Source organism: Branchiostoma belcheri, unplaced genomic scaffold (assembly GCF_001625305.1).
Source record: "Branchiostoma belcheri isolate BF01 breed outbred unplaced genomic scaffold, Haploidv18h27 scaffold21, whole genome shotgun sequence".
NCBI classification, from domain to species: domain Eukaryota; kingdom Metazoa; phylum Chordata; class Leptocardii; order Amphioxiformes; family Branchiostomatidae; genus Branchiostoma; species Branchiostoma belcheri.
The window spans coordinates 1,254,718-1,265,373 of record NW_017803602.1 but is presented as its reverse complement, the minus strand read 5'-3'; the positions used below and the strand labels follow the sequence as shown (position 1 = coordinate 1,265,373).

Here is a 10,656-nt window from a genome sequence, read left to right as displayed (position 1 = left end):
GTGCGTGCGTGCGTGCGTGCGTGCGTGCGTGCGTGTGTGTGTGTGCGTGTGTGTGTGTTTGAAGCTCATTCTAATTGAAACAGCTGAGTCAGGGAGGCAAAGAGTCGACACTTCGGTTTGTTTGTTTGTTTGTTTGTTTATTCGATCTCCATTAGATTTACATGAAATCTATTCTTCCTGGAGTCGCAAAATTACAATGAAACAAATGTACAGAACAGAACAAAACAAATGTACATGAAAGTAAAACCAACATAACAAAAGGTGTGAGTCTTAATAAAAAAAAAATAACATAACGCACACAACATTAACTGAAAACTGTTCAGACATGCCAAGACAATTCAGTTCAGACGGTTCAGACATGCCAAGACAATTCAAAGATTTAAGTTGAAGAAATAGCCAAAGTGTTTAATCTGTCGATTCAGACGCGATTGCAATTTTTATTAACGACCCTATTAATGATTTATGTTGTAAACAACCATCGAAATTCAGCCATGTACATGTTTGAGTCTTTCTGTCTTCCTCCCCCTCCATCTCTCCCTCCCCCCCCCCGCCCACTGAGACGTCCCACCATGGTACCGTCCCGGTCTGTTTGCTCACCTGTGTCACTGGGCGAAGGTCGCTCTGATCACCTTTCATACTATTTTGGGAAAATCACGTGCACACGCCAGCTAGTTTTCAAGTGTTAAGCATTGTAGTAGACAGCATAGGGCACTCTCTGACAGGTTCATTGGCTTACTCCTGTTTTTTTTTTCACTCTATTGGTACAGGTGAAAAATTTAACATGTTTTTATTTCTGTACAAAGGTGGATTATTAGTAGAGGTCTACTAGTAATCTACACCCCCAAAGAAAGGAATGTTGTGTCAACAAAAGTTTGCCCTTTGCCCTGGAAGTTATAAAAGCACACTGAAGTTAGTCTTGCTCGGCCAAAATGGACACGAGTTACTACCATCGCCCTGCTGTCCAGCCGTTCCTGGACGACACGTTTGGTCAGCTGCTGGAAAAGGCGGCTGTCCGCTGGCCGGACCGAGAGGCGTACGTCTTCCGGCCGGGCGGAACTAGGGTCACCTTTACCGAGCTGAAAGTTCAGGTACGTCAGTTCAGGTACGGGTACAGGTACGGTACCCTGACGGTTCTCCCGTCTTATCACAAGACGACATTGCTTGGGGTATAAATGTATTACAGCGAAGAATAGGATTTTAAAGAAGGCTTGATCGCGAGGAAAAGTAAACATGGCGGTTCCTTTCTCTGTTGGATTGTTCAGTTCGGTTATATTCTGACAACCTTACCGAGCCTGCCGAAGAAACCGGTTGGGCTTGTCTTTGTTGCATGAGCATGACTGCTGTTGTGCCCCGGTTACATATGTACATGTAGTGCTTTTACGCACTGTCGAAAGTCGCATTCAACAGAAATGTTGTGTTATGTGGTAAAGTATGCTAAGGATGATTTGTTTGAGAGGCGTTGGCTACAGGTGACAGTTGAATGGTGTAAGCACAATATATGAATAGCTCTTCCTGACCGTGACAGGACACCAAAACCTGCTGGTGGACTTTACCTTGACACAGTCCCAGCTCTCTGTAACGATACATGAAAGCGATCTATCTTGTGTGACCGGTACAGACGCTGCTAGTCAAAAATACTGTGTTCGTATTGCGAGCAGAAAGTCGAGTCCTGACCTAACATTTCGAGGGTCACTCACAAAAATCTCTTTTATGATTTGTAGAAACTTACGAAACAATAGATCTCAGAAAGGGGATAGGACATAGCAGCTGTTATCAATGTAAATATGAATAATCATATTCTATGCAATTTTATAAAAAAAATGTGCCAGCGATAAGACGATTCCAAAAAGTTTGTCTTGTGACCTACAGACCATCATGTGACTGAAGCAGGTGACTTTTGTAAATATTTAACGTAGAATCAAGTTTACGTTACGTAATTCAAAATAACCAATCTATCCCGGTAGTGTCCAAATCCAAGGAGGTTTCCGTAGCCTTGACAAATCAAAGGGGTTTGGATCTATCAGTGGATCTCTCTTTGGATCTCTCACTCTAGAGGAATGCGTTTGGATTCTTGTCGAAATTACTTTGTCCTGATGTCAATACCTTTGTCAGTATTCGCTCCTGTCACACATAGCCACGTTTGCAATGTTGTCTGTGGTTGTCAATTGTACGTGGGTGCCAAATGCCAGATCTTTTCAAAAGTCATGAGAGGTCGGAAGATCGTATATTGGTTGGGATGACGTACTGACGTTCTGAGACACGCACGGCTGTTTTCCTTACCTACCCCAGGGCCTGGATCACTCCATGATCCAGGCCCTGAGACGAATTTGTTTGGCAATATGTAATCACCGAGCAGGCGTAGGGGGGTGGCGAACTAAAAAGAAAGCGATATTATATGTATAATTAGCACAGAATGCGTTAAAACATGAAAAACAACCTACTAACACAACAAGCATGAAGCCAGACCACCTGACCGTTCTTGAGTTATTTTGGTAACTAACAGACGTGCACATGCACACACACGCGTGCACACACACACACAAATAGAATATTTGCTCTTCATTTCTCCTGCAAGGTGGACGAGCTAGCAGCTGGGCTGTTGGCCTTGGGAACCCAGCGAGGGGACAGAATCGGATGGATTGTAGACAACAGGCTAGAATGGGTCCTGATGTATTTTGCCGTAGCAAAAGTGGGAGCCATTTCGGTATGTCAGCGACCTGATGTATCATTGTACATGTACAATATGTTATCTTAACATGCACGATCGTAATGGAATAACCAAGGCAGGGTCATGATGACACCTGGATTAACTTTATTTCATGTCTTCTCTTATGATCAATTGCAACCTGTCAACTGAAATGTAAACGCTTATACTGAATTTGCAGTTCCCTGAACATCATGTGTGTTCGTTATTGGTAATACCAACATTTGCATTGACGTGTCATAGGTACCGCTGGAAAATATGTTTGATTGGAATTCAGAGGTTGCCATCTACATGCTAAACAAGGTAAATTGTTTTTCACTGTTTTCACATCATTTTGTTTCTGGCATATAGAACGGCGATGTATGATAATCTATAACTTACTTACTTGTTACTAGTATGACTAAATTTACAGATATCTTTCTACTTGTAGAACTCGAGGTTTACTTAGTATTTTGTCCCATATACATGTAAATTCGCCATGTGTATGTATTGCTACCTTTTCGGGGCTACGTTCGTTTACTTTACACATACTATGTTTTGTATTGCAACCATAGTTCTTAGATTTCTTTATGTATATCTGTGTATTCTATTATCTGTACCTGAAGTAAACTAGAACACTAATGAGTAAAACGTGTGAATATTATTGTTTTCATATTGGAATATGTAAATCCTCATACAAAGACGATATTTTTTCCGCTAAATAAGACATTTGCCTGTATGCGTCACTTACAGATAATCGGCCAGGTCCGGGTTTGTACGTTCTAAAGCCCTACTCGACATGGCTTCCAACATGTTTCTTACTGTGGCCTTTGTTTTAGGTAAAGGTGAAGACATTAGTGCTACAAGAAAGCGACGAAGATGATGCCTACAGTAAGAACCCCCTGCAGTCACTGATAGAGATCGCACCGGAGCTGGAGACATGTCAGCCCGGCCAACTCAAGAACACAAAGTACTGACTAGTATCTCCATCTTCATTCTAGAAGGTTTTGGCTACAGCTACTTTAGACGTGGGCTCATTTACAGTTACTGTCGATCGGCTGTTTGAGACGACAATGGTACACCAGCTTGTGCTATATCAATATCATGGTCTATGTATTACCATAATCAATATTTAGTATGTGGGTAGGTCATGGCTACCCACATAATAATCACATCTTGTCCAAAAATCACAGTCCGTAAATCAGTCCGCAAATCAAATTTCTCCAGTACCGTATTCTTTGTTTGAAAGTTCTCACTGTTGGAGCACACTGTGCATCCTCTGGTATGCTGTTTCAGATTATAGCCCCAGACACAGCCAGAGATCTCCGCATACAGTTCCTGTTCATTAAAAGATTAACTTCAACTTAAAAGATGGATGCAGGAATGCCCCACATAGACTAAGGTATCCATCTGCATATTTTGACTATTCTCCCTTAAACCTCTGCACCTCAGGTTACCCTTCCTGGAGACCGTAATTGCGATCAGTGACAGGAAATACAGGTACGTGTTAAATGCTTCTGATTGGTGGAAATGTGCTTCCTGAAATGAGTTTTCCTTTTGTCAAAATGTGCCACATTAATCAATGCCTGTTTATTTGAAAATTATAGGCCCAGACCAGGACAGTGTTAATGCGCATGCTTCATTTGAACATTTAAACCTAAAGCATATGCAAGCAAAGTATGTCGTGTGTGCAATGTGGGGATCACTGTATGTATGTACATATATACACATGTATATATGTAACATATATGTTGTATTAATTATTTCTGTGAAACTTGTTCCTAGACGTTCCATGTAAATGTTTGTGACCCAGTGGTTTTTCGTGGTTCCAGCGGCTGCTACATGTTCACAGACGTCCAACAAATGGGTGGAGAAGAGGAGCATAGAAGACTTGATGTTCTGCAAACAGAGCTCAGTGCAAAAGACCCCGGTTTTCTCTTCTGTACATCAGTGAGTAGAAGACATTGCACCTGATTTAAAGCTCTAGATGCACATCGCGTTATCAAATAAAGTTATTGCTGGTCTCATATTCTCTGTAATTCTCCTTCGTATACATTGAGTTTGACATGCAGATGGCATTGGTACCATATGAATATCAGATTTTGTCTATGAAATGCAGCTCTTTGATTTTGGTTCTCAACATTCCTATTGCATACACATATATAGAAATCACTAGAAAGCTTTAAACAACTCCTGCACTCAAATGTGCAAAGATTGAGTGTAACAAGCCGTTCGGTGTGATATAGCTAGCTGCCGCCGCACCGCGTGTCTGCGAAGCTGGTGTGTTACGCCGAAGGGCGGTTATACCGGCTATACCGATACAGATATATATATATACTTCTCCAGAACTTAAATTCGACATAAATCCTATAACTTAGTCAAATTATGAGTATACGCTCGTACCTAGTTCTTTTATAGAAGAACAGCATTGAAAGGTTACACGTTCAATCTCGAAGTACTAGTACATGAAGTTCTCAATTTTCTCATTTTAGTGTAATATCTTTTGAATACATTTGGCTACTAGTACCATTATGTTCAAGGACGAACCCTCGAATTTTCTGCAACAGGGTAGCACAGGGATGCCAAAGTTCGTCCAGCACTCTACCTACGCCCTTGTGAACTCCTGCGGTGAGTTCTTCAGGATGACCGGCATTGACAAGCAGGTAGGCGTTGCTCCTCTAAGAGGTAAGGTAGTCACATAGCCTTTCAGTTCAGGCTGTAGGCTGTTAACCAATCGTGTCTAGGTTACAATATTGAAAGGCAGAGCCCATCCTTCTCCATCCGAATCCCTCTGAATCTTAGAAAGCAATTATTCTATAGTCAATATAGTCGGATGCTTGCTAAATGTTCAAAAATAATACTCTCAAGTGGTCGAAAAAAGTGCTTTTCCTGCGAAAATATCTCACATAATGCACACCCCACTCGTAGACCTAGGCCTCCCTACTCTTCCCCACACCCCACTGGTAGACCTCCCTACTCTTCCCCACACCCCACTCGTAGACCTCCCTGCTCTTACCCAACTTGGCAAGCGTCCTTTCCCCTGCACCATGGCGGGTAGTAAATTACTTAAATTGTCTCTTTTTCAGCCCAAGTGCCTTTTCCCCTCGGCAGCCGAAAGTGGGTTCTGGGACGTGCACCAGCCGATTGTGTTCGGCAACACGATGGTTTTCCCCAGTGCCGGGAAGGCGACAGTTACCGATCTGCTGTCCACCATTCAGGAAGAGAGGTGATGACCTACATCTAATGTTCCACCTGTGCGGCACCGCATCCTCCGATTTCATATAAAGTGGGAATGACAAGTATGGTTGTAAAATACAGATAATAACTTTCGAAAGGCTCCAAAATCTAAATGAAGATATGAGAAATGAAGAGATGAAAAGCAGCTTATCTGTAAACTTTTAATTTGTCACCATGCAATACCGATTTCTAACACCCACGCCTCCAGGTTAAGTAGATGTTGGAATGCCGCTTGCTTGAACAGAAACTGGGATAGGGAGATTAAAATCCTCAATATTTTGCCATTCAACAATCAGCTATTTCATCGTTTTCATACAAATTATCTTCAAAGAACCAAGTGGATCGATTTCGTCTGTGAGCTGTTTATCTGTATATCCGGTATTACCACCCTTCAGCATAACGATTGGTACGGGTTGAAAACATTTCCCATGTACAGATGTGGCGCCGTGGCAGCCCTCTTGTTCATCAAACAGTTCCACGAACTTTTGCACCATCCGCAGCTGAAGGACTATGATCTATCATCTTTGGAGATGAGTATGTATTTAACCTTACTTGCCATCCTACATTGCTAAAGTCTGTCAGTTTTCAAACAGTTAGAAGACGGCCTAATGCAGTAGTGGTTACGGTAATTGTTGACTCTAAATTTTGTGTTCTTTATTTTGTGTCTTAGTTCACGTTGGCGGTAACGTGGTACACGAGAGTTTGATCCACCTGTCGACTCAACTTCTTCCAAATGTAAAAATCCTGGTAAGAAAAATGTACACTTTGACTGCGTCCAGTTGTTGTATTTTACATTAGCTAAACCATCTATGCATTACAGAGATCGGTGGTGGAGATAATACTAGTGTTTTATAACCTTACTTTATTTACACAGCAGTCATCTTGAGTTGTTTATACTGTATGCCGTTTGGCCCATGCTCGCCTGCAGTGAGGCAAAAGTGTTAATTCTTTTTCAGCAAAACAATTATCATTATGATACAGTCTTCTAGCGATCCTTGACCATAATGTCCAGTTTGCTTGTATTGTCGGTACTGCAGTGGAAAACACGTTTGCTCTCTTGTACAGAACCTCTATGCCATGACTGAGGTGGTTTGTGTGTCAACTGTCACTCCAGACATGTCGCTAGAAGCGGCCAGCACGACAGTCGGTAAAATATTTCCTGAAATTGAGGTGGGTGAATCGCGATTTCAGCTGTTTATTGTGAAAATCTAACCATTGCATTGTTGGATTTACGATTTCCAGTGTTTAACAGCCCGAAAACGGTACTTTTAAAAGCTGAAGTCTTTGTTAATACTTACAAGGAAATCTACGGAGCTCTTACTTGTCAGAAGGCTTCGTCAGTGTTGCAATAAGAATTGTTCATCTATAGTCATTATGCAATAAACGTATTGAATTTTCCAAGGGTTTTAATTCCCTTGCAATTGGTTTCCTCTCCTTCCTCTGTGAGAAAGGTAAAACTGGTGGACGGAAGTGGAGACACGGTGCCACTGGGGCAGGACGGAGAGGTATGGGTCAAAGGTTACTCGGTGTTCCAAGGGTACTGTGGGGACGAGGACACCAACAGGAGTATCATGTCGGCTGACGGGTGGTGCAATACAGGGTATTCACCTCAACTGCCTTCGTACTACCATGCTCACTGTCTATAACACCCTAACTGTGTTCTAAAGGCATCCAATGCAGATGACAGAAGCTTAACTTCCACAAACTATTGACCCTTAAGAGAGTGTCATTCACAAACATTTCATAAACCTTGTTGGTCACGTTATTGATAAAACATTTTATGAGACAGCATGTACGCCTATCAACATTCCAAAATCCTAATGAGGAATTGATGGCTTGATGTTGATTGTATCCATCCCAGGGATATTGGTAGACTTGGTGAAGATGGCTTACTAACGATCGTCGGGAGATCAAAGGTGGGTCAGACTTTGTGTATTCAATATGCACTGATAATGGTAAGACTTCAACTGACTGAATACGATTAGAAATAGAATAGATAATGGTGTCTTTTTTAAAACCATTATTGAAATTTCACAAATACAACTGATTACATTCACCAATGTTTCTATGTTACATCAGCAGTTTATAGAAGAACAAAACCAATGTTTCACATAACAAACTCGATTGTTGTTAACTGTACCTGTCGTCCAATAAAGCTCACCTGATTCTGTGTCACAGCTATTTCATTTCCCCTTATGGATTGGAGTAAGACATAGGACTGTCAATCACCAAACAATTGATTACATGTTGTTAGCACTATGACATTGCTTTCAATCCTTTTACTAACGTATCGGATGTCCAATAATCTTTTGCAGGATGTGATTTTGAAGGACGATGAAAATGTTTATCCCGTGTTGCTCGAACGTATCTTTCACGAAATCTGTGACAAAGTCAAAATCGTCAAGGTGAGTGTCCGTGCCAAATAGCTAGTGTTACACAATCGTTCACCGTCTATGGCTGATTATATCACGTACTTATGATTAGATCATCTCTTAGTTATGATTAGCTGTTATAAGTACATTAGAATCAACTGCTTAACAACTTGGTTGTTGAACGTTAATGTGACATGTGTGATATTGACTATCTATACAGGCTATCGGAGTACCCCATGAGTCTCTTGTTGAGGAGATATGCATCTGCATGGTGTAAGTACACTGGCTTTCTACACAGAAAGCATGAGTGATACTAGTAATGTTGGGGGTTTTCCCAGGGTCTGGGAATTCATGGTCATGTGTTGTGAACCATGGATTGTGGTGACCGCCTTGTATTTTACTTGACCCAAGGGGGTGCATCCATTCCCTTGCATTAGATACTTTAAGGAAGACTGTAAAGCAAGAGGCATGTAACAGTTACAGACTTGTCACTTGCCCTTGACACTACATGTAAGTTACTGATACAAGGATATATAAGTGAAAAATGTATTTTGAAAGTTTTTTTGTCCTCCGATGCCATCTTCACCAACTTCTTCTTTGTACTTTACAGATTGAAGGATGGTGAAACTGCCACAGAGGGAGAGATGCGAGAGATGGCATTAAATGTTGGGGTGAGCACAGTGGCTTGGTTTCAGTTTGAATTGCAACTGTGGTCTTTTAGAAAATATCACTGGCCTCTGTTGCCTTTAGAAATACAATAAAACAGAAAATTGTGTGAAATATGGCAAATACGACTTTTCAGTGCAAGATAGAGTCGATTCCGCGTCACCGAGTGGGTTTTTTCTCCATGTTTCTAATACGTTTGAATTATTTAGAAGAAAAGAATACCCTAGTAACAAAAGTTCTAAATTTTTCAAAAATTTGAAAATGAAAATTTGAATATATTTGAATTCATTTATATATTTCTGAAACATTTTGAAAGTGACTGTACAAAGATCTCTTTATTTAGAATAAATTTGAACTACCCATTTGTTTCTTTCACTATTTGAAATATTTAGAACTATTTCAAACAAATGAAAAATGGTAGATGTGGGTAATTGCCCCCATAAAAGTAGGTGCTAATCCTACTCTTCTGTATTCTTCTGTATATTTTTAGATTTCACTGTTGGACACTGGTGGCTCTTTTGTTGTAAGGCATCAATGCCTGACACCCAGGCAGTCTACCCTGTACTTCACAGGGATGTGTGAATTACTTCCTTCCCATCCCACTGACCTATTTACAAAATGTTAGAAATAATTCGAAATAATGGTAAAAAATGGTAGAGTGCTGTTAGAAATATTTAGAAACTATTGGAAATGTCATATTCCACATCAGGAATATTTCTAACGTTTTAGAAAACCAGGGAATTATTTAGAATATTGACAAGATGTTCAAAATATTTCCAAACTAGAGTTCCCCGATCTCATACCTTCGCCAAATGATGTTAAACTTTATGACTGACAAATTATAGATTAGATTATTCCCCCCTGATTTAAGAAATAGGTACCTAATTTTCATGAATTATATCATTTTATCATAATCTCAACCAAAAGACAGTCTTATATATATTAACAAACAATGCATTCTAGCATTTCCTAATAAATTATGCAAATGAGGTCCTGATTTGAATAAATTATGTTTAATGATGTTCACGTCAACTAAACTTTCAAATACCACAAGTATGAAATTCCAGGCAATTATCATTACATAATTATAAAATTTTCTCATTAATTATGCAAATTAAGTCATTATTAACATAATCAATATCTTCCTGTGTTTCTCTCATTGTCAATTACCAATGTCACAAGCTTCAATTGTCCTATCATGGAATGCAGCTGATTTATAGAATTTCCCCATAAATTATGCAAATTACATCCATATTTGCATAATTGTCACATAATTATATTAAACATCGCGTAAGCTACCTACATACCAAAAATCACGACGATCCGTCAATCGGTTCTTGAGTTATCCCCTTTTGAATATTTTCAAGAATATATCCCTGCAGTTCTAGAGCAAGCCGCTAGGGGGCCCAAACTCACGTCACTTCTTCCCCAGCGCAAGAGCTACCTACCATCCAAATTTCGTCACTCTAGCATGTCTAGATCATGAGATATCAAAACCAGAAGTTCAGCTGCAGTACCATAACAAGCCGCTAGGGGGCCCAAAATCTAATCATTTTGAGGTCTCATCAAGACCTACCCACCTACCAACGTATCAAGACAATCCATCAAGGCCTTCTCAAGTTCGTGTTTACAGACAGACAGACAGACAGACACACACACACACACACACATACACGAACGCCCTGAAAACATAACCTT

General features: G+C 40.4%; 1 protein-coding gene across 2 annotated transcripts in view; it reads left to right on the top strand.

Annotated features, from left to right (window-relative positions):
* LOC109469693 (acyl-CoA synthetase family member 2, mitochondrial-like) overlaps positions 1–9,085 on the top strand; it is a 10,908-nt gene extending 1,823 nt beyond the window's left edge. Inside the window, exons 1-16 of one of the 2 annotated variants that reach the window (XM_019768260.1) lie at positions 649–1,088; positions 2,576–2,704; positions 2,948–3,007; positions 3,523–3,653; positions 4,136–4,183; positions 4,516–4,633; positions 5,251–5,346; positions 5,770–5,909; positions 6,357–6,454; positions 6,591–6,667; positions 6,986–7,090; positions 7,372–7,520; positions 7,782–7,836; positions 8,236–8,325; positions 8,513–8,565; positions 8,903–9,085. In XM_019768260.1, coding sequence (XP_019623819.1) covers positions 930–1,088; positions 2,576–2,704; positions 2,948–3,007; positions 3,523–3,653; positions 4,136–4,183; positions 4,516–4,633; positions 5,251–5,346; positions 5,770–5,909; positions 6,357–6,454; positions 6,591–6,667; positions 6,986–7,090; positions 7,372–7,520; positions 7,782–7,836; positions 8,236–8,325; positions 8,513–8,565; positions 8,903–9,053 — 1,659 coding nt within the window. In that variant the 5' untranslated portion in view covers positions 649–929 and the 3' untranslated portion in view covers positions 9,054–9,085. Of the gene's footprint in view, positions 1–648; positions 1,089–2,575; positions 2,705–2,947; positions 3,008–3,522; positions 3,654–4,135; positions 4,184–4,515; positions 4,634–5,250; positions 5,347–5,769; positions 5,910–6,356; positions 6,455–6,590; positions 6,668–6,985; positions 7,091–7,371; positions 7,521–7,781; positions 7,837–8,235; positions 8,326–8,512; positions 8,566–8,902 lie in introns of those variants that run through there. The other variant, XM_019768261.1, reaches the window with a different exon arrangement.
* Positions 9,086–10,656: the final 1,571 nt, after the last annotated feature.